The 23,787-nt window shown below is 43.2% G+C and overlaps 2 protein-coding genes and 2 pseudogenes across 4 annotated transcripts in view; 1 reads left to right on the top strand and 3 right to left on the bottom strand.

The window, feature by feature from the left end:
- Nucleotides 1–3,916, bottom strand: part of LOC149350973 (heterochromatin-stabilizing protein CFDP1-like) — a 28,123-nt gene extending 24,207 nt beyond the window's left edge. The window contains exons 1-3 of the mRNA XM_089580149.1: nt 3,643–3,916; nt 3,135–3,240; nt 844–1,054 (exon numbers count right to left, since the gene is read on the bottom strand). Of these exons, the coding sequence (XP_089436275.1) occupies nt 844–1,054; nt 3,135–3,240; nt 3,643–3,712 (387 nt within the window). The 5' untranslated portion in view covers nt 3,713–3,916. The remainder of the gene's footprint in view (nt 1–843; nt 1,055–3,134; nt 3,241–3,642) is intronic.
- An 851-nt stretch (nt 3,917–4,767) lies between these two features.
- The window catches only part of dnk (deoxynucleoside kinase), a 53,683-nt gene continuing 34,663 nt past the window's right edge, over nt 4,768–23,787 (top strand). Inside the window, exons 1-5 of one of the 3 annotated variants that reach the window (XM_089580146.1) lie at nt 4,772–4,993; nt 6,207–6,262; nt 6,315–6,389; nt 15,900–15,953; nt 23,379–23,542. In XM_089580146.1, the coding sequence (XP_089436272.1) occupies nt 4,933–4,993; nt 6,207–6,262; nt 6,315–6,389; nt 15,900–15,953; nt 23,379–23,542 (410 nt within the window). In that variant the 5' untranslated portion in view covers nt 4,772–4,932. Of the gene's footprint in view, nt 4,994–6,206; nt 6,263–6,314; nt 6,390–15,899; nt 15,954–23,378; nt 23,543–23,787 lie in introns of all 3 variants that reach the window. The other 2 variants (XM_089580145.1, XM_089580148.1) reach the window with 2 other exon arrangements.
- On the bottom strand, nt 18,087–20,189 carry LOC149350972 (uncharacterized; annotated as a pseudogene).
- Nucleotides 20,523–22,255, bottom strand: LOC149350971 (uncharacterized; annotated as a pseudogene).

The raw sequence follows: 23,787 nt of genomic DNA, 5'->3' as shown, positions 1-23,787 counted from the left end.
GCTTTCCTATTGGTGCCTGAACCTTTCAAGCTATATTTAAAAAGTTAATTTATTTATCTCGACTAATTATTCAAATAGGAGGAGCAAAAAAAATGGCGGTTTAACTTTAGATAAACCCTAACAACATGCACGCGATTTCTGTTCTGAAGAACCCTTAGTTTTTTTTATAAATCTTGGTCCAAGTTAGCTGGGACACCCTGTATAAGCAGGTGCACGTCCGCTGCAGGCGACGCGGACGGGGTGCTGATACCTGGCCATGTAACATCTCTGCACTGTGAAAACCAATGTTGCTATGCTAGGTCAGTTTAAACTTCGACCACCATCTAACTGCGCAAGTTTAAAGTCACCTAGCAGGTGTACTCTGTGCCTATGTGCCTTTTCGTCTGCCAGAGGCAATGTGTGGCACATGACGCACACGTGGTGCCAAGATCTCCCCAGATCTGCATCTTTGAGCAAAAGCACGGGGAAGCTGCCCTACTGGGATAAGCAACTGATGCGAGGAAGCTCTTTTGTGGGGTACATTTTCCTGCAAAAAATGTTTTTTTTTTCTTCTTCTCTTGCCTGCCTCAACAGTGCTGCGCAGATGCTCTAGGAGTACCGTTGTGTGGAGTAATCGTGGGTCGTGGCCGCTGGGAAAGCTTATCACAACCAAAAGATGCGTGAAACAGTTCATCTTAAGAAAATTTTTTTTCTTCACACTGAGTCTATATAAGAAACCAACCAAATGCTCTCACACTGTTCGTTCATTCCGAGAATTTGTCTTAAACATGGTTGTGTTAACAGGAGTCTACTGTAATTCTAAACGAGCAAACTGAGGTGAAACAAAGTTTTGAAAAAACTTACACTGACTGCACTAGTAGCAGGCGTACTCCGTCTTTTAGGGACAGGTTCCACATCTTGCAGAAATTCAGACCACAGTTGGTCAGCTCTTTTTTTCTCTTCTTCTTGAGTAAGAGCATCAGGTGTCTCTTTCTCGCCATCTTCAGCACCGGAGCCGGCACTCTTGCACACTGGATCATCTTCACCATCTAGGTGAATCCCACCTTTCCTCTTTCTGTGCAGCATGGAATCAAATGGAATTAAAACATTAATGACATAGACGAAAGGATCAGGATCAATCAAGTTATACCCGTGCCACACGCGCACAAGAAATGGCAGTAAATGCTTAAGGCCTTAAGTTTGTTAATGCCATTATTTTCGGAGTTCGTGCTACACGTCCACTTTTAATGCCATTATCGAAAGTGACGATGACGATAACGCTGGCAAGGTAGTCAAAAGTTTCATCTTAATATAAACATTCCTAATAAGCAGTATATATCGGGAATGATGTTCAAATGTAATGTAAAAACGATTTTCCAGAAAATACGGATGTTCCTGCTTTACAAGTCGAAAAAGTAGCCATAAACTCGCATGTCAGCACGTAAGTCGAGAGTACCAGTCAATAAGGCTGGTTAAAATGGCGCTCTTCGCATCGAAAATCCGGTTTAGGTGCCTCATCTGGCTGAAAGTTAAGAATAAGCCATTTTATAGTGGGCTAGGCAGTTGTAACTGACAAAGCTGCATGCTTTTCTGCGTGTGGAATGGGAACGAGAGTACACATTGCACGGGCGAATGAGTTGTGGCGAACTCAGTAGGTCGCGAATGGCAGTAAGGCTAATGCCATTAAATTTATGCGTGTGGCACCGCACGAATGCCATTAAAACTTAAGGCAGTAAGCACTTAATGGCATTAAATCTGTCCGTGTGGCACGGGTATTAAACATTTAAAGAACAGAACCAACTTGCAAACTGTTTAATGTACGTATTAAAGACCTAGGCCCACCTGAAATGCACACACTTTTTTTTCAGTTACCTACTCCCTAGATAAAATTACTCTACCTTGGTGGTTTCACACAAATACATTGGACTAAGATTGATCTATCTACATATAAATCATGCTGGTCCCATCGATGGCCAGATGTTATTGTTATGGGCTCACATAAAAACAGACTGAAACCCTCTCTGTCCAGTAAGCAATATCAAAAGCAACCACCCACAAACCTCAGAAAGTGTTTGCTCATTTTGAGTAGCCTGAAACAGTTGTCTCTGACAATCGCCCTCTACTTACAAGCCAATGAGAATGGTCATCAAGCACTTTCACCGTGCGTCTTACCATCTCCAATCCAATGATTTAGCACAGTGTACAGTTTGAATGATGAAAAGCAGGCGAAGCAGGTTCTCAGCCATCATGAATCTTGAGAACAATTAGTCCCAGGCATTGCTAGGGTACTGTCGAACAGCACTACCAGGAGGCAAATCCCCATCCAAAATGATGCTGGGACACAAAGTTCACTCAAGCCTGGATGTGTGTCTTGACTACGGCCCACCAGTACAACATCCAGAATTTCCATGTGGAGACCCCATTTGGGTGTGGAACTTTGGCCAGTGAGCATGGTGGCCACCCGGTACAGTCAACGGCACAGCAAGGACACACCAGAAAGTTCAGTGAAATGGCCCCACAACCAGACATATTGCAGGGAGCACACGGACGTTTCGACAGACACACTGCCTCAGTCAGCTCCTGCAGTCCAGGAGCTCCTTTCAAAGGACCCCGACAGAGTCCAGAAAAAAAAAAAAACCCGGCCAGCTTGCCAGTCCGACATCACTTATGGATAAGGCCAGTAGTGCTCCAGACCCTATTCTGCGCTGCTCGAAATGGATGCCCAAGCCCATCCACATACTGAGCCTACTGACGGCGGTGAACCCTCAGTGATTGTCGTTGTCATCATCCTCATTATCTGTCCACACATTATGGTAATTTTAGCGCCACACCGTCACCAACGTCACTGACCCCTTACCTATACAAGTTTTTTCCGAAGAATAAAACACTGTTCTACGTGGTACTTCGCGGTGCTGGGTCGAGTCTTAAAAACAGTATTCTTGCATAACTTTCGGCAAGGAAAGAATGGCGCTCAGCATGAATTTTAAGTAGGTCCTCCACGCATCAAGTGCAAGTGGCTGAACGGCGGTGGCAGAAAACGAACCACAGCTCAAGATCATTCTTTCGTGCTGCAGCGGGAAACGATAAAACAGATCTGTTGCGAAAGATCTGCACCACGCAGGCGAATCGGACAGACCAACAGCTTAAATACTCACCGAGACATGGGCTCCTTTTTGGGCTTCTTTCGCTTCTTCACGGCAGATTCTTCTTCATCGCTGCCAGCATAGTTCTCCGCGTCAGACGCATCCTCACTTTCCTCAGCTAAAAAAAAAAAAATGTAGTAATTGAGAACACGCAGGGCGTGCTTCAGCATCCTGCATTCAAAGCTGCGCAACAATTTACTGCCCCGCTTAACCATTTCCTAACGGCTCATTGACAGGAACACTTGGCAAATGAACGGTTTAGCGACAAACGAGACCTCCGCTGCTCTTATGAGTCAGCTCTACCGTAAAACTCCGGCAACTAAATCTGCCAGGAGCTTCACGAAACCAATTCATCATGCACTAAAATCAGTGGCGCGCAAGTTTCAGGAAATATTCTAATCGGTTGAACCAGCAGGCTTGCTAGTTCAAACAGCACGTGTTCGCCACAGACTATACGTGATATAAGGAACGCCGCCGAAGCTTCGATTCTTCTCAAAAAATGACAGACGACGGAACGCACCCGATGGAACATAGTCGTCATCTTCGCTTTCTGAACTGTCGGTTGGCTTTGCAAGGTCAAGGGTAGACATTCTGAAATGTTATATCTGCAACCACGCACTCAGGACAAAGCGACGAGTGGCGCCGTCGCACGAAGTTATTAGCCCGTGTCGCTCGCCTGATCACTAATCACACGGTTGCCTCTATGGGCGGCTAGTAGTTGTCAAGTTGCCTCACTAGCCTCACTGGATCACCAAAATGACCACAATCTCGCTCGTCGCCCGGAAGTGCTTCGCGCGACTAGCCAATCAAACGTTTAGCCGAGTGCACACTTCCGGTTTGTCATCCCTCCCTCGTGTTTTGTAGTATTCGTTATAGTGTACTAGAATACTCGGAAGTATTCTAGTTCACTATAGTATTCGTATAGGCAGGTGACAAATTTTTTGAAAAAATTTGAGATTTTTTGAAAGAAATTGGAGGACGCTTCGCCTTTAGGAGTGGAACGCGACAGCGTGTTGCAGCGCTGCCAGGGAGTCCATGGAACGCCATCGCCCGTTCGGCGCGTCGCCTTCCCCGTTGGAAACAGCTTTGAACGCACGCAAAGGGAGGGAGGAAGGCGGGAGTGTGCCGTAATGAATGAAATGAAAATTGGATTTGAGGAAGGGAAATGACGCATAACTGTCTCGCATATATCTCGGTGGACACCCGCAGCCCCCGATTACAGGTCGCTGATTCGAATTCCTGCCGCAAGCTAGGCTTTAATTTAACTACTAGTAAGTTTATGCTGCACGAAACGCTGAATCGTATGACACCATGCGGAACATTCTGCGGCAAACGGTTGGCATGATACGATTTTTTTCCGACACGCGGTGGCGACGGCATTTCTACCGCACGAGCGACAGCGGTCTTGCCGCGTCGCGCTCTTTTTGGCGCGTGAATGGGCGCATGGAGCGCCCGCTTACAGCTACAAAATCGAAAAAGAAACGCAAACCATAGGAACCCTACGCAAACGTACAAAAAAAAAAAAAAACACTTGGGACTTGGACCGGATCAAATTTGGATTATGCTTCCGGTCGTCTTCTGGCCCTACTTCTGGCATCGAATACGACCTGCTTTGGCTTACACGTGGCTTACATCGGCTACTGTGCCGCTACGGCGCTGGTAGCGCAGGTTATGATTTGTGCTTTGTGATAGTACAGCACCATGGTCTCGGCAGTCACGAGGCCTGTGTCGTCTGCGTAGTTTATGCGAGGGTGTGTGTCGCTCCAGTTCACTATGATTTGAAGAAACACACAAGAATAAAAGAAACTTCATGTTCGTTTCGAGAGTACTACGACAGCTCCGTAAAGCCGTTAATCCGCTCCACTTTTTGGGTGAGTGGTTCCTACTTTTAACGCGAGTTCGACTTTCAGATGCTGTTGCGACGGTGTCATTGGTATCATGCGCGTTTGTGTGTGTAACGGGTGCCGCAAAACGCGCTCTGGCTACCAAAAACAAACAAAAAAAAAATACCTCCACACACGTTCTTCAGGAAAGGTTTTCCAGATACTGTCAGCGCTGTCAGCCTATGCTATCGGCAACGCTTTCTCTTTGCTGCAACTGCGCATTCGAATAAAAACACATTAAGATGACCGCCACCGGCGCTAGCGCCGCTTCGTGCGCAGACATGTAGTAACTCCACTGGGAACGAGGTTGCTGCACGGCAGTCGGCGCTGCGCTGTAAACGCGGGAGCTTGGAAAGTGGCATAGGCTTTGCATATCTGTAAGGCGTGTATTACACCAGATATACGAGTGGTAAAGTGCCGCCTAGGACTTGTCGATTTAGCCCGCGTCGGAGACCGCCGGAGAACCATGAGTACGTACTTACATATTCATTTAAACGAGTTTTGTTTTGTCGTGTGCGGCATAGTTTCGTTTTAGACGTACGTTATCGGTAATGAACGCTTTCATGTGCTAACCTTCATTATTTCCACCGGTCACATTTGCTCAGCGAATTAAGAACAGTGTAGTTTCAAAACATAGGGTAAATTACGTCAGCGTATGCTACAGAATAGCTTTATTACTCCGAGGTATTATACACGAATTTCGCGCGCACTGCACTGTTGACCCCCAGCCCAAAAAGTTGAGGACAGGAAAGTAGGTGCTTGTGGCCTTCAGAACATTCATGTTTAAACCAATATGTTACTCAAGCATGATTCTTATTGGCATAGCATCTGTTTTTTAGTGGTAATATTTTAGCTTAATCGGAAATGACACAGTATTGGTCACAACATATTGGTGAAGTTGCATTGTAATATTACTTGTGTGAGTGTTGACCCTGAATTAGGTACAGTGTGCTCACAGCCTTTTTTTTTTTCTGTTAATGTAGTTATGCATTTTGCTTACATGCATGTAAGCAAAGGAGAAGAATTTAGCAGGCAGTGCATTTACAAATGAATCTTAAAGATGAATAATTTCAAAAACATCAACTGTTCTTTTGGTATATGCAAAGGCCCTTGTGATATGCTCCTGATATGCAAGACCTTGTGATATGCACTTTCATGAAGTAACTTGCCTTTTGCTTTTCTCTTCCTCTAATTGTGACAGATGTTGTTGGAGATGTTTCACTGCAGAAGGCAGCAGGAAAAGGCCGCACAGTGAAAGTAAGGCACATTTTGGCTGCTTGGTAGCCATCTCATAATGTGCATTTTGCAGGTGGCCGTGGAAGGCAACATTGGAAGTGGCAAAACAACTTTTCTAGAAGGCTGCAAGCAGTTTCTTGACACATCTGTAAGTTGTTTGATTAGATGTCATCATTGCTATAAATGGTCGTAGACTGAAAAGGAATAACTTAGTATCTGCCTAATAATGGCAGAAATCTTACCTGATCATTTTTAACATTGCACATAATTGAAGTGCATTTGATTTGGGCCAATAAAAGGGAGCTGTACCTGTCAACATTAAACGTTAGAACCCTGCCGAGGGAATCCACCCCTTTATTTTTCAAGGCTAATTACCAGGAACAAAATGGAATGATGGTATGCCTCGTGAAGTTAGATTGATTGGTTAGGCATATGCAGTAATTTTTGGTTAGCACTGTGCTATAGGCGGGACTCAATTCTTGTTCAAAAGGAAAAGTTTTGCTGGATTGTTTGCATTCGATACATGGTGTGCAGGATCGTGTGTAGAGTCCGCGAACCCATAAGGGCACAAAAACATCAATGTTTTCTTTCTGTTTGATGAGAGTATATTTACTTCTATTATTTTTTTCGGTTGCAAACAATTTCTCAATCTTAGAACCCATCATGACCACCATTTCCAGGCTGTTGAAGCCAACAGTGTCTTTCATTTCTATATCATTTTGGCTCCCATTTACTCCCTCGAGAGAAGGTGTCTGTAGCACTGACTACACAATCTTCCTGCCTGCAATGCAAAACACATAGCAGCACATTGCATTGGCCAACTGTGATACAATGAAACCTTGTTAATTTGACCCCCATTAATTAGAAAATCCAGATAATTCGGACCGCCAGTGTGGTCCTGGCCAACACCCATGTAAGCCTATGGCGTCGGGCACCTGTTAATTCGGATGCTGCCGAGCTCACACTGGTCAATTCGGACACGCTCCTGACTGGAGGCTGTATCGTGGTATGAACGACATAGTGAGTTATCGTGCTATTATCTTATGTCTTGTCAAATATTACGTCAAAAAGGTGCCCGCGCACCTCCTATGTTAGGCAACGGCAGGCATGGCGACGTTCAGCAGGCCCTGGGACCAAAAAATCGTGCAGACGCATAGTTTCGGTTTTCTTTTTCTGAGTTTCACTCCAGACCACGGTGATGACGGCCTGACCGTGGCCAGCCAGCTGAGTACAGTTTTGTGCAGTTTCAGATGCCAATTGGTATGTCACTGGTCTTTTCATTTTCTCATCAGAAGATGTCTCGCCGCTCCGGCGCCTGCCTATTTCCCTCGGTTCTGTCTGCGCAGTACTTTCATTCTTTTGTTGGGGTGAAACTGCATGCTTGTCACGCACTGTCTGCAGTTCGTGTGGCGGCATCTCTTCGCACTTGACAATGCCACCTGTGAGGAGGCTCAGCTGCTACCGCATTGCAGCGTGAAGGAGACCTTCACCATTCTGGAGCGGTTGTGTGCTATCAATAATGAGAGTGCGCGCAGTAAATGCATCTAACGTTATTAAAAAGAATCACTGCTGTAGCACAGTTCTCATCTGTAAAGCAGACAACCACTGCTTTTGTTTTCACCAAATAAATTCGCTATGATGAGACCGAGTCCTGGTAATTTTCAGGGGGTGGCCATTTGTAAACTCGGACCTTCGGATAATTCATACGTTTTTCCTGGTTCCTCAAAGTCTGAAATAACGAGATTTTATTGTAGCACCAACACTGTGCACTTCCCTTATAAAGTCGGGCAACGACGGTCAGCAGCGTGCATTATGTTTAATGTAGGCTGTACGAATAGGATGCACAATATTCTTTGAATGTAGATAGCTGCTAGTGCCAGTAGTAGAACTAGTAAACTGCGCAATGGCAAGACACAGTGCAAATATGACCATAAAAAAAACTACATGGTAATGGGAATTGTTTGAAGCAAAGCATGCTGCATTAGGAGGTTTTTAAAACACAACTACTGTGTAGTCTGCACCTGTAAATAGTCTGCATAGCAGCAGTTTTAACATTTAAACATGCATAGTTTATGGACTGTATACCAGAAATTACAGCAGAATGTTGAACATCACATCTTGTGTAGAGGACCACCTGAAACTAAAGAACACTGAGTAAAATTCTTAATTTAGAAACAAATAGCAGAAAACATGAATGAATTTTTCAGCTTTAATGAAATGGTTGTTACTGTCTTAATCAAGCTCAGCAAGAGAGAGAGAGAAAGTAATTAATGAAAGGGAAGGTGGAGAGTTCGGCCGGTGGCAAGGTGACCCTGGCCTGATACTCCATGCTGAGGAAGGGCGAAAGGGAAAGTAGCAATACAAAAGGTAGTACAGGCCTGCATACCAACATCAAATTGTGAAGACATTACATGCAGTTGATAGGTTCTGCAGAAATGCTGAGATGGCAGGGGACAAAATGAAAGTGCAGTTTGTTGTTTTAATGGCTGACCTCAGTTCTGAAGTAAGAAAGAAGTTGATAGACAGAAAGGTTGTCAGAAAATTTAGTGTACAGGGCTCCAGGAATGACTCGGGAGAACTGATAATAGAATTTAGAGGAAGAAATAGTCTGTGTATAGTCTGTGTATTATGAATGCATTCTCTATAAACGAATTAACAGAAAGTGCACATGAAAAAGCCCTAATGTAGAGAGTGCAAATCAAATTACATATTGTGCAGCACTCCCACCAATATAAAAGATATGGACGTGATAGAGAAAGTGAAGTGCAGTGACCACAGACCCGTGATGATTAGCCTACATCTGAAATGAGAACGGGGAAAAGTGAGTTAGAAGTAAGGGAAGATGTGCAGCATTTCAGTATCCTGCTCGAAAACAGATAATTTCGTGTTATAGGCAGTATTTCCTTTTGCTACCTATGCATGCCTGGGCCACCGCCAAGAATGTCAATTGTGTTACTCTGCCTCAGTCAAGGAAAATGAGCATAATGTAGGAGGAGTGAATGTCAGCCTGACCAAAATAATAGCAGAGCATTTTAGTCCGCAAGAGATAGGCAAACTCTTACAGAAAAAAAACAACAAAAACAACGGATCTGATTAGAAAACACTAAAGCATGTGGAAGTCTTTGGTGCCAAGGATGACAGAGAGGTCGCAAATTAGAATTAATCAGTAAATGGAAGGTAAGCAGTGTCAGAAGACAAGTGGAGAAGATAAAAGAAGCTCTGAAACATCAGCCTGAAAGCAGTGAGGAGAAAGTGTGGCATTTTAGGAAACCAGGTGCTTGTTGTAAGAGTAGGGCGGCAGTGCCACGAGTGATTTGGACAAGTAGCAGAGGAATTCTGTGTGGATTTGTAAATCAAAATAAAAATGTCACTTTTGAGCACCCTGCCGTCATTCGGTCATGCTAAGCGCATCAGATGGATTTTGTGGTCTAAGCTATTGCATCAAATACATCTCAGTCAGGACTCTTGCTTCCACCCGGTCAGCCCTGAAGAAAGTGCCGAGTTGCCACTGAAATGTTGGTCCTCCCATGTGACTTTGGTCGGAGTATCGGTTTTTTCTCTGTGATTCGCCTCCTGACCAGGCAGATTTCTGCAGAAATGTTCACATTCCAGGATTGGCTATGTGCTGCATATAACACGGTCCTGTTGTCTGCTGTGTGTCATTTTGCTACAGTACGAAAAACACTTCTATAAAAATGAACGAACAAGCTCAGCATGAAGTTTCGCAAGGGTAATGTAGCTGAAATTAAAAAGCAATAAACATGCTCAAGGATGTAATGCACAGAACTGACAACCTATGGTTTGTTATAGAGTCAAAGGGGATATCAAAAGAACAAAAACGAAATTGAGGACGGCTGAGAGTCGTATCGAGTGGTTAAGAAATATGCTGAAATAGTGTGCCAGTGTCTGATACAAGGTAGTAATAATTGAGGGCAATGAGAAGAGGCTGCAAAGACCGCTCCAAATTACCTGCAGTGTTCTCAACTAGCATGATGATGAAAAAGAAGGCATTGATGAATTGACAGCATTGATTGAAGGTTGCAGTGGTGTAGGCTGCATGAATTCAGTCAAGCTGCACCATTTCATTAAAACTGCTACATGGTACTAAAAATTAGAGCTTTTTCACGAAGTTGCGCCTATGCTGCGGTAAAATACAATCGCAACTGCACCAAATGTGAGACGTTAGAGGTACTGCCTTATGCATGTGCATGACTCATAGGTTCATTCACCTTACGTGACCAAAAGGGTGACCAACAGAATCTGGCCCGGTTTGCTTTCGCACACTTCTCTGCCTGCCTGCAGCCGCCGTGGTGGCTCAGTGGTTATGGCACTCGGCTGCTGACCCAAATGACGCAGATTCGTTCCCGGCCGCGGTGGCCGAATTTCGATGGAGGCGAAATTCTAGAGGCCCGTGTGCTGTGCAATGTCAGTGCACGTTAAAGAACCCCAGGTGGGCGAAATTTCCGGAGGCCTTCACTATGGCGTCCCTCATAGTCCGAGTCACTTTGGGACGTTATTGGTACCCCAATAAACCAAACCAAGCCAAACTTCTCTGCCTGCTGTTAGTGTGTGGAGTACACACATTTGCCTAGGCAGCGTTACTAGGATTCATACAAAGTGAGCATGACAAATGCACTAATAAAAAAAACAAAACTGCTCAGACAACAATTTGAGTGCTTCCCTAAAAGAGTGCGAGTGTTGCCACATTCGCGCTGCTATTGCTGCTGCACATGCCACTTCTGGTAAACCTTAATTTGGACCATGGCAGATTTCATCTCCTATATCCCATTGTAGATGGTTCGTCACGTGTTCTCATCTTTTACATCCTCCCGTTCTAGATGCAGCACCTTTTCGCCACCCTTCACGTTCCCATTGTTCGACTCTATCTTTGTGGGCCACTCTGTATTCCACTGCCTTTTGCTATTAAAGTTTTTTGGATAGGGCGATCTGCTTCTTAGGGGAGCGGACTCGGCGGCACAGTAGAAAATGTGTGCTTGCACTTGCTGTCTACTACTCGCGTGCCACTTTTTTGGAGGCACATGCACAGTTGGTGCCTTGTGGAAGTGAATCGCTTAATTTTTCTAATGTGGTTACAAGTGGTGCTATGCTAAATCTCTTGTTTGCTTTGCTTTGTCCTTGGCCTCTGCTCTCATATTTCTAGTTGTTTTCAAGCCTTGTGCTCTTTTTGCTGCCACATTTTAGCTGCTGCCGTGGGTTTTTGACTTGTAGGAACTTTACAGAGAGAGTGAGGGCAAAGTGAGGTTGGCCTGCATTGATAGACTGTGACATTCTAAGAGCAGAGAGACCACTCCCACCAGTAACAAAGTTTTTGTAAGTTAGAAAAGACCAAAAAATGAACTACAGGTGTTGGCATCACACGTCACTTTATTAAGTAAACTGCATGCGTTGACACTGAATTTTTGGCATGGATCCCAGAGGCTTTGGTAAGCCACTATTCTTTTCGAAACGGCGACAACCAGTCCTTCTCGGTGTGGACGTTGCAAGGTAAATTGAGTGGCAAAAAATATTTAAATTTAATTTTCTCCACCATAAATGCTTATTGTGCTGCCAGGCAAACGTTAGCACACCTAGAAAGAGCCAGGGAATTCATTTTTATTGAGAATGGTAATTGGGTAGAGTGTTCCTTAGTGTCCCTTTAATGCGTTCCGCCATCACCTTACGTGCCATCAAAGCACTGTGTTTCTCCCCCACCACACATTCTCACAACTATAGGCTTGGGGAGTTTGAGCCTGTTTCTTTCACTGCGCTATCCTTTTTGCTTGAGCAAGCTGTAGTTATGCTTACATTTTGTAGTGTGTGAGCACTGAAACAACACACATCCGGAGTAGCTTATCCATGCACATGCTACCTGTTATCTGCAAAAAAAAAAAAGTATGCAGTGGAGGGAAGACAGATGTGTTGAGGTATGTAAAAATGTTGCTTCAGAAGATATGATGCTGTAAAATTTCATTGAATACTGGCACGTGCCAGTTTTCTTTATTATGAAATTTTTGTCTTCCTGTCAATTTTTACCTATGCATAAAAGTTTTGTGTTTTGCACATAGAGTACTGTTGTGTTGTTATTTGTGGTTGTGAGGTGAGTCTTTATATATAGGAGTATAAATTCTTGTGTTTACCTTAAATCACAAATTGGGCTCCTGCTACAAAACATGAGGAAGCTGCTACAAATTGACTTTTTGCTTGTTGCAATGCCTGCTCTAAAATGCTCTTGGCTATTTCCATCACTGTGAATGGAAAATAATGTCTGCACTGTTTGAGCTACAAAAGCCCAGTGTGCATCTGAAATGAGTAAAAAAGAGGCAGACAACTCGGGGATGAAAAATAAGTTTAGGTGAAGAGCTGCTGTCATTTTTAGAAGCAGAAAAAGAAAGAAAAAAAGAGAGGCATCTTTGTCTCAGTAAGCAAAACATTGCAGTATGGTTAGATTAGCAGCTGAAACAGGAGGGCAAAGTGATGCTGCTGCACCTATTTATTACGAGAACCTTAGAAATTAAGCAAGAGGCCAATCATGCTTTCTGGTGGCAACACGGCTTTCCTTGCTTGCTTCCTGTTGTGTCAGAGGCGATGCCATAACAGTTTAGTTGCAGTGCTTGTTATTGGTGCAAGAATTTTCATGGGAGCCAGTGATGTCATTTTAAATAGACTGTGCGAAGTTGTTGAGAGGTTTACCCGGGATTCCAATTTATAAGCGGGGGAAATGTTACGAGAGCAAACTTGCAGTTTCAGGTCGTTGGGCTGGCATTTCAGATGAAATATTTGAGGGGATCTCTATAAAGGGTGTAGGGAGGAGTATGTGTTGATATTCAAAAAATTATCACGGTAGGGAGGAAATATATATATTATATAGGTTTAAAAATAAAAAATTGAAGCATGCTACTATTATGTAAAACCCTGACTTTATTTATTTATTTAGGTACTTTAAGGGCCCATGTGGCCATTACGTAGGGGGGTGAAATGCAATGGATCAGATCATAACAGTGCAAATTTAGGAGAATGAAAGAAAGAATATAGAATGCATTATCAAACTTGCTTATTGTAGTACATTTTGAGTATGGTGCTAGTTGCAATAAACACAATATAATATGTAACTACGAACAGAAAACACTAGGGAATACAATACGTACAAAGGTGGCAGATTCAAGTAGATTGCATTGCTGCATCTGATTCAAAATATGTTAGTAACAAAAAATGTGGAAAGATAACGGTTCAGTAATAGCCACAGTGCTAACAGGTAAGGCATTCCATTCCATAATAGACAGAACTAATGAGGAATTTTGATATTTATTTGTGCGGGTCAAAGAAGATTGGCTGAATTTTATGCGCATGGTTAGTACGGGGCGATGTGATGTGCTGCTCTGATATACTTGGATGTGAGGGATGAGTTGCTGTAGTAAAGGGAGTGGAGAAAAGATAGTCAACTGAATTTCCGTCCTATATTAAGGTTCAAGAGACGTAGGGATTGTTTTAGGGTAGAAATGCTCTGGTATGGAGAGTATGACCATAAAGTAAAGCATGCTGCCTTATATTTTACAGATTCTATGAAATTGGACAACTCATGGGAATGGGGGAGGCGGTAGGCTAGCACCAAAAAGACACTCTTTTTGGTCTAAGCTACGTACACGAAACAAAAATTAGCAACAGAAAATTAGTGCTAGGCTTGGAGAACATCCATACTTTGGATTTTATTAATGAACAAAGAATTAAACTTAATGAGCAAAATGTGCTAAGCATGCTAATCAAGCCGTGTAGTTGTTTTCTCCTAGTGCATAAAAAATATTCAATCCAATTTTTTTTTTTGGGGTGGGGGAGGAGGGAAGCAGCTGCCCCCCCTTGACTCCTCACCCTTCTGGACGCCCATGGTTGTGACAGTGATAGGGTTAGAATGTTAAGCAATATATGGATCAGGAAGCTAGATGTTTACAGGGATGGGTGACTCATCTGTAAAAACTTTGCTAAAATGATTGTTAAGAAGTTTTTCGCATGCTTCTGCTGGGATCGTAAGCTTGTTGGTTTCTTTGGGATTTAAGACATGCCAGAATTTTTTGGATTGGTTTTTAACAGGTTTGGGAGCCTGTGATTTAAAAAATAATCTTTTGCTTCTCGTATAACTTTTTCGGTAACATCCAACAGTTCTTTATAACTTTGCCAATTACAGGGTGTGTTATCCTGAGGAGCTTTTCTGTATGCCCTTTTCTTTCTGTCCAGATGCTTCTTAATGTCCTTCGTGAACCAGGGAGCGTCTGCTTTTGTCTTAATCTGGAGTTTTGGTACACAGACTTCTTTGGTTTCCTTAAGTTTCTCGGGAAACATGAACTAGTTTTCGTTTGTAGTGCGATCGTCGAAGTTATGTTGGAATGCAGGTACAAAGTCCTCCAGCATACAGTAACTGTTAGTAACTGTTTTTACGTGATCCTGTAGTGTGTGTAAACAGTGTATGAATCTATGGTCGCCTACATCTTCTAATATGTGCACTTCTGTATTCTAGGTTCATTAGTAAAGATCAGATCTGAGATGTTTCCTGCATTTTGGCTTGTGTATCAGCTGGGTTAGAATGAACAAGTCAAGGGTACTGCGAAAGTTATAGCAATGAGACTGGCTTTCCTGGGTGTCACCAAATGATGCACTCCAGTCAATAGCAGGGTAGTTAAAATCTCCTCCCACTGTACGGGTGCAATTGGGAAATTTGTTAATAATACACTCAATTGCCCAGCGAAAAGAATTGACAAAATTGGACTGACAGTCTGACGGCCAATAACAAACACAGATGACGTAAGGGATGCCACTAACTGCAACATAACGAATAGCAGTTCAAGATAAGTGTCAAGAGGAACCAGTGGTGGCTGATAGTCGCTTCTGACCGCAATCATGACACCTCTTTGCGAAGTAACTCTGTCTTTATGAAAGATTGATAAATTGCTTGGAAATTATAATTCACTGTTTTGCACTTCTCCTGTAATCCAGGTTTCTTGCCAAGGATAATATCAGCTGCTCGTGTGTGTGCATCATTACATTGGTCATATCAAGTTTGGGCTCATAGCTCGCTCTTCTAGGTCCTGTACAGACCTAGTGTGGTAGGGTTATAGCATAGGCTTCAGACGAAGGGTGAGGGCTTGCCAGTGTGGAGAACGAATCCCCATCTTATAGCAAATATTTCTAGATGAATGTCGTATTATAGCCAGCAGTTAATATGAAATTTTTGACCTGACATGGCTTAGTGGTTATTGAAGGACTGATGGCAGAAGTAGTACAGCATGAAGCATTACGTAAATAGGCCAAAATACTAGCATGAAATTTCCATAAAGAGGGTTGTCCTAGCAGCCCTGAATATCCAACATGACAACATAGCACCCATTGTGCTGACTGAATCTGTAGAAACTTCTTTTGGCCAAGTGCTTTGTGAAACACACATGTCGTGAGCATTCCTTCCACTTCTTAATCACAAAACATTGCATTAACTGCATGTTACTGTTTGTAAAACTAAATGTGTGTTTTTATGCAAATCTCATCTTTATCTATTAAATACTCTCTTGATTTTAACAATACACAGGTATGTATATGATTGTAGTAGACATATTAAAGTTTTTTTTTATTGTAATGTTCTTGCACTTTGCAAAAAAAAGTTTGTTTTATTTTGCAGGTGCTGATTGAACCAGTGAATATATGGCGAGATATGCAAGGAGAGAACCTTTTGGTATGATTACACAGTTTCTTATGTGGCAAGGATCCTAGGCATTTAAGCTGATGGTGAAGAAAGCCTTTTGCAGATGATAAATAATAACCGAAAGGGCACATCAATAAAGTAAGCCGTTGTGCACTATGCCATATTTGGACCGCACATCTTGTAATGATATATAGCCTGTTAGTTGATTTGGCATCCAAGGTGTGTTCTTCCTAGCAAAGTGATGAGGTTGTGTCTAGCGTTGACCGAAAAAAGGAAGGCATATAACGGTAACAATAAGCACTGGTCAACTTTGGCCACAGAGTGCGTTCCTAGCATCATCTGTCAAATACCTTTCTTTTGTGGGTGCTCATGCATCAGCCAGCTTGGGCAGTGTTTTAATGATGATGCGAAGGAACACAATATCTTTTTGTGAAACAGTTCAGGAGTCCACTTGCTTTTGCATTCTAAGCAGATCGGTTGCAAACTGGATTTGCAGAACACACAGATTCTTTTCAATGCTAGAGATAGGATCAAAAGAGAAGTAGATGAGGTGTATTGAATTACCAAAATATTCACCAGTGATTACGATACTCCCTAATTCGAAAGTTGTGCACAGCTGTTGAGGTATATTTGAACACCAGGAGGCTTGGTGGCGCCGCCGCTGAGCCTGCTCGGGCAGCCCAGCGCTTTCTTCTCGTGCTAGTGAGTTCACGGAGAGCAGGTGGCTTGCTTGCTCGTCTGTTTGCTCCTCTCCTCGCTGTCATGAGCACCATCTGGCGTGAAGAGAAAGAAGCGTAAAGGTACAGGCTCCTACAACAGATGGCGCCTCTAGGAGTCGGTTGGCACCTATGAAGCTTGTGTTGAGTACTGCTGCTATAGTGCCTAAAATACTGCCTAGTGTGGCAAGGGCGGGCTTGGCGAAGGTCCCGATGTTGATGATTTCCAGCGGCACCCGCTTGGTGCGCTGTTGTGTGGGTGGGTGCATCTGCATTCAATCCGCGCCATGATACTCACGCGCTGAGCAGCGTGAAGCAAACTATTTTTTTGTATTTAGAGCGCTCTTAAAAAAAATGTTTCGTTATATAAGAGCTACGCGAGCTCGCTCACAGCGCAAACATTTTGCAATACCAGATGTAGATCAATTTGTTGACGTCTTCTAGCAGTTTGCCTTCGCCCGCAAAAAACTCTATACTAACCATGCAACCAATTTTTTTTATTTACTAAGCTCTCGAGAGCGAAATTATATCAGAAAGTCAGTGAAATTTAAAGCGCCACCCTTGATTATGTTTAAATACACGCTGATATTTGGAAATGACTTTAAAGGGCTAATTTTGTTGAAGGTGAATAATGAACTTAATGAAAATTTCCCCAATCGGAGCATTTAAAAAATTTTTTTTTAAATCTATTATAATGACATACGTTAAGGTAATAATATTTCCGTTAAAAATCTTGGAACAGTTGTTGTGCTTCACAATGCAGAACATTAAAAACAAGCATTTTCTTAATTGTTTCTCAAGAAGGGCCTAACCCAGAATATTACAACCACGATTTATTATAACTCTACCGATCTCAACAGCTTTCCTATAAGACGCGGGTTCGATCCTGGCCGCGGCGGCTGAATTTCGATGAAGCCGAAATTCCAGAGGCCCGTGTACTGTGCGATGTCCGTGCGCATTAAAGAACCCCAGGTGGTCGAAATTTCCGGAGCCCTTCACTACGGCGTCCCTCATAGCCTGAGTTGCTTTGGGACGTTAAACCTCAATGAACCAAACCAGCTTTCTTATAATTCAACTAGCCTACTTACCAGATAGCAAGATGTTGAGAACTGAAGCACGATGCCGCACGTAAAGGCTGGCATGTCCAGAGCATGGCAGCAATTTAACCTGTTTCTCATTTGCATCCAGAATAAACAAGCTTCTGAAAAGTTGTATTTTACGCCAATGTTTAAATACTCTGTCTGATTGAGTCGAGACAGTGGTAATTACATGCATGAGATACGGATATTTGAAAACATAAAAATATGAAAACAAAAATCTGGTTGACTCCATTTACTGCACGCATAAAACGTAAAGTACGTAATTTATTTACGTAAGGATGTACAGTATTATAGAACAAATCAGGTGCTACGTAAAGGGGACAAACTAGAATTATTCATACTTAACGCTAGTGGCAACGGCGCAACTTAAGGAGTTTTTGTCGCTGCCTTTGACCTTCTCTTTCCTTGTTCAGACCCTTAACAAAAATCTGAACCTTAACAAGATAAAAAACTTGACAACTTTGGACAAATTTTCTTTCTAATGGCTAGAGCAGCCAAGCTGCAGCAGTGAGAATAAATGTAAGCACTTGGCGAAATCTAGCAAACTCTCTTCATGCAGAACTTTTTTGCTGAAGAAGGCGGTGAATTCATCCTCGATTAGCTTGACTGCAGTGGACAGGGTGGAGGTAGGGTAAACAAGCCCACCGTTGTCAAAATTAGCCGTGAAGTGAGAGCTCTCATCCATGTTTGCGTCATTTGGCGTCACACAAAGGTAAGATGCACACTGAGGGCATGCGTTTTTTGCGATTGTCTTTCTCGCCACATAGCCAGCAGCATAGTAGATCAAGGCAGCGTTACTTTTCCTTTCTACGTACCCGGCATGGTCATTTCTGAACAGAACACTATCAATTGCCTCCTTTCCATGGTCAAATAAATCATCAATAGTGTTCAAAAGTGGCGCTGCCTTGGTGCTAGACTGTGATACAGGTGCTTCACTCAAGAGCACTTTGATAACACTAGGTGAGCAGTTCGTTCCTCTCGATGGTTTTGCCAGGTTATAAAACAACATTAAGTTAACAGTCACCAGAAACTGTGACACGCTAGGTTACAACCGGATGACTTGCCTTATAATGCCGAAAACGTTTTCCAATTTGACCTGACTCAGACGCGATGTGAAGAAGTAGTTGTATGCTGCAGTGGAGCTAAGATAAGAAAGCAAGTCTAAGTACAGTCTTTGTCAAAAGTTTAGAGCCCAGGGGGTTCACTTCCAAGCTTTATATTGGGACTCCAGGAGCATTCATGGAAGTCCACCTATTGCAGGAGGCAGTACCAGAAATCTTCTCATGTCCAGGAAATTTGGAGTGCTAGAGATCCATTAGGAACGACACAGTGTGGCTCAAAAGAAAACCCCCTGGGCTCCAAACTTTTGACAAAGGCTATACTTCTTATCGTACCCCTTAGTCTACAAGCCGTGTTTTCAGTAATAAATCCGCCCCCAGCTGGTTCTGCATGCTGCTGCCTTGCGTCTAGGTAATGTAAAAAATTTTCTAGGAATTTTTTATCTGCATTTCCAGGCTTCAGAGCCTTTTGGCTCGTCCTTGAGGTCATTATGCGGATAAGCCGGTTCATTTGCTTGACGAATTCCTCTGTTGGTTCCGCATTACTGTGCACGGAATGTACACAGTTTCTGTGCACATAGAGTCCCTTGATCACCTGATCACCAAAAAGGTGAAATGCCAAATCTACTTTCATTTTTTCGAATGAATTTCTCTTCAGGTGTGAACTTGTTATGTTGGGCATAGCTTTCAGCGTGACATTGTCACGGTCTGACTCCCACGCTGTCTCGATAATACCGCTGTGAACGTAGCCAGACGGGGTCAGGTAGCCTTTGGACACAAATCCATTCCCCCATTTTTCAAAAGGTGTGGAAAGTCTGAGACGAAGAACAGTTGCCTTTTATGGTCGACAGGATGCTTCGTGCTGTTTCTCAGATGAGTAGCAGAACCTATTAAAAACATGTTTTGTACATTACTTAACAACAAAATGATGCGAGAACAATGTTTTTAAAAGCCAGCAACAGATAGACACTGTGTATGCTTCACCTACACAAATTAACTTTGAGTGTGATAGAGTAGCACATTTTTATATTTACCACAGCGGCAGGATATCAAACTTACAGCTTTTGACTATATTAGTACGGAAACAGACAAAACACTACACTATTATGAATCCACTGCAGCCTATAATTTATATAAATTTTAAAAGTTCCAATTATGAAATGAGTAAAGAGAACTTAATTGTTACGATTATGTGGAAATTTCAAGTAACTGAAATTTCGCCTTTAGGGAAGTTTATTATGCTTGCACACAGGCTGACAGTATTAACAAATGAGTGAAATTTATAGTTTGCTCACCATGTATGTCAAAGATCCGACACATGCTCCTGTTCCAACTGGCGCCGTCACACGTCACAGTGTCAACATACAAGCCTGCTTGTTCAGCCAGGACCATGCATTCAACTGCGATTTTTGCCAGCGTGTCTGCTTTTACATTTCCATTCGAGGCAAAAACGCCAAGGATTTGCGTCCAGCTCCCTAAAAAATGGGCAATGATGGTGCGAGATGTATGACCAAGTTGTTGATGCCATGAGTGTGAAAGCTAGCACATTTAAAACAACTTAGTGGTCTAGGGCTGAAAAAGCACAATCATCCCGTGGTCTGCAAGCACACCTTTATGGTCACTGGTCGCGTAATCCCCAAGATCCACAAAGCCTTCAATGTTACCTGAATTGTTACAAAAAGCACATTACGCCTTATGTGGAACATTGACTGTCATAATGGAGCAAATAAAATGCAGTCTTGCTTTTCTACCTGGATTGTAGAATTAATGTAAAGCTACAAGAATGACATGTTGGAATTAGTATTGAAACTCACTGGCTGCCTTCACACTGAGATGTTCCGAGAGTTTAATCTCATCCACAAGCAGGCCCCCATGACGCCTGAACGTGTTCATGCTTTTGGTCTTTTCGCTTAAAGCCGCAAAAACCTTCGTATTCAGACCAAAGCCACCCTTAAATCGTTGCGGATATTTTTGCGAGCATTTTCGTCCAGGCAGAATCATAATGCTCTGCTTCCGAAGGTGCTCGTAGAGCTTTGGGCTCCGCATCCTCATTAGCAAGCATTCCACAATCCAGGCATCATCATAAGGCATGCCTCTCAGAGACTTTCGTCTTGCGGCCAGAAAACAAGCTCTCACAGCTAACTACTGCTTATTCGGGAGTGAGTGTATTTTTGCCTCAAGGGCTTTTTCGCTCAGCGCATTGTTTTGCTCCTTCATTTGAGTCACCTGCTGCTGAGAATTGGCCAGGCTTTTTTTTGTCTTTCTCAAATCACGAGAAAAATTCTTGAATTTTTTTTTGTCACTGCAAGGATCTTTCGTCTTTTTTCTTCTGTACACATTGTTCTGCGAGAGCTTCCGTAAATATTTGCAGTGCAAGCATGACTCTTCTCCTTTTCCATCGGTGGTCAGCAAGCATCTCTCTGGAAAGTACATACTTCTGTATGAAGTGTGCTTGCCTGCAACAGGAATCATGCCACATCCATTGCAGAGGCCACGCAGAGCCATTTCTTCGATTAATGTATCTGCCTCATGGCAGGCTGTAAGCATGCGCTTTTCCTTTTCTCTTCCTCGGAAGTAAATTGTGGCAATTACAGAACCATGCTCACGCAAAGGTTTTCCAAAAGTCACCATTCTTTTGATGAATAGCTTCGGCCTCGCAACAGGCATAAGTTAAAGCATCACTTTACGCAGCAGGCTACTTCATCCATGTCACCGAAATCAGAATTCCATCGAATGGGTGCCGAACACCACTTGGGCACAGATACTCCAGTATCGTTTCGCTATCACACACCGGTTTTGTAGCAATGTCTGTCTGCTCGGAATCGGAATGCTTCTGGAGTTCCTCCGATGAGCCTCCACGAGCGACACAATGAGAGTCAACCCGTGTATCATCACCGTCGACTGCAGAGCACAACTCGAGATCCACCAGCTCGACATTTCGCTTTCGTTGTTTAGGTGCCAGTCCTTGGTCACAAATGTTTTTCGCCTTCCTTTTCGTCGTCTTTTTAGGCACAGGATGAGCTGGGTAATTTTCGAATACTGAAGCGACAGCATTGGGCTTCAGGCGTGGCTTCTCTCGGGCAAGTTCGTTCATGACACCGTTCACCATAATCTTAAAAAATCTTTCGATGCAGTCGTTCTCAAAATGTTTTTCGCACACGACATCCTTCGGTGTCAGCCTTCTGTCTGCCCTCTTGATCTTATTTGCCCATTCAGCAAGCCGTGCTGGGTCCCCTGCTGCAGCGAACAAAGACATCTTTTCTTCATTAGACCGATAACCACTTCGGCACAATGGCACAAAACACGTCCTCTCTTTGCATTGCCGGTTAGCCTTTAACATCTCAGGATGTTTTTGCTCACGTTTAGCGTCTTCCAGCTTCACAATCCAAGAGATGATGCCTGTCAAACATTCATTTCACACGTCCTAAGCAATCGTGCGAGGCCGCGGTCGGCGCGACAGCAGACGACAGGAGTTCGGCAGCTTTTGCGCACCCACTTGACCGGCAGCGCCCCTTGTGGCCCCTCCGTGCAGTCATCGCGGCGGGGGCCTCACCCTCCCGTACGAAATGCACGCGCTGCGCACACTAGCCAGTATATTCTAGGCACTATACTGCTGCCATCAGCTCCAACTCAGCTTTCCTCCTCCAGCTCCCTTTGCTATCACTATCTTTCCCGGTTACGACATGGCACGTGGCTCAACCTGGAGAATGGGCGCCTTAGAACTGCGTTCTAAAATATGGTAGCAGGAGCATAAGCGAGCCGCCAATTTCTCTTACAATTTAAGAAATTGACATTTCATTAGGTCATAATAAATTGCTCTCCCGCAGCCTGAGGTTTGTTTTAGTGTTAATTTCTGTTTCATTTCTTGTCTACTCTCATTTGTTTTCTTAATATATTTGTAATTGTTGTTTTCATCATCATTTAGATTGCTTAATTTTAGCATGTCCCTTTGGTTTTAAGTTTTCGCTATCTAATTTTGCACTACTGGATATAGGCTACTCTTAGTTGTTTGCTGCAGTAGTGTTCTTTATCTATGTGGCTCATGCTAGTGGACATTAGGTTAGTGGTTCCTTCCCTAGTCCAGTACCAATTTCACAAACTTTGGGTGGGGCAGTAATGACAATTGTTTATGTCGATGGTTGTGCGCATGAAATGCAGCTAGTCAAGACTGTAGTTTAGCTTCAGAGTGATGTAGCATCACTGCATCAGTGGGGTAGGTGCATATTAGCTTTGAGACGAAATATGGCTGTCTTTGATAAAATGTAATTGGTCTTCGGAAGGAAATGTAATGGGGAGAACAGGTACCTCATGGCTTGTTAGGGTAATATAAATTATTCCATGATAAAGGAAATGTACCTTTTAGGCAGAGAGTTTGGTGAGGGAATAATATTAGGAAATTTGTGGGAATACAGTGGCCACAGCTATGGTTGGACAGGGATAACTGGAGATCACTGGAAGAGGCTGTTTTCCTGCATTGGTCATAAACAGGCTTATGATGATGACTAATACTCATCATTCCTAGTTTTCAGCACAGGAAGATATAGGCCTATGAACTGAGTAATTATTCTTCTCTTCGTACAGGAGCTGATGTACAGGGACCCAAAGCGCTGGAGTCTTGCATTCCAGACTTATGTTCAGCTGACAATGATGCAGCTCCACTTGGCACCTGTGCAGACTCCAGTAAAACTTATGGAGCGGTCACTCCAGAGTGCACGTTACGTCTTTGTGGAGAACTTGTACCGTAGGTGAGCAGGTCAACTCTAATATCACTTTATTAATAGTATGCATGGCCCCGAAGCAATAGAACGTTTTTTGTATCATATTATGAAGCCATTGCTTTGTGCTACTGCAGATAAGCAATTTCTGTGCTATGCTATTGTTACGTGTATGTGATTGAAGTAGGATTGCTGTTTGAAATTTTAGTGTCAGCACTCTTTCATTTCGTAAGATGGGGAACGAGAAGATGGAATGAAGAAGCACTAATAAATCT

Source organism: Amblyomma mixtum, chromosome 3 (genome assembly GCF_055824585.1).
Source record: "Amblyomma mixtum isolate Tamu chromosome 3, ASM5582458v1, whole genome shotgun sequence".
Taxonomy (NCBI): domain Eukaryota; kingdom Metazoa; phylum Arthropoda; class Arachnida; order Ixodida; family Ixodidae; genus Amblyomma; species Amblyomma mixtum.
The sequence above is the reverse complement of the archived record's forward strand: the minus strand, read 5'-3'. Positions and strand labels throughout refer to the sequence as shown.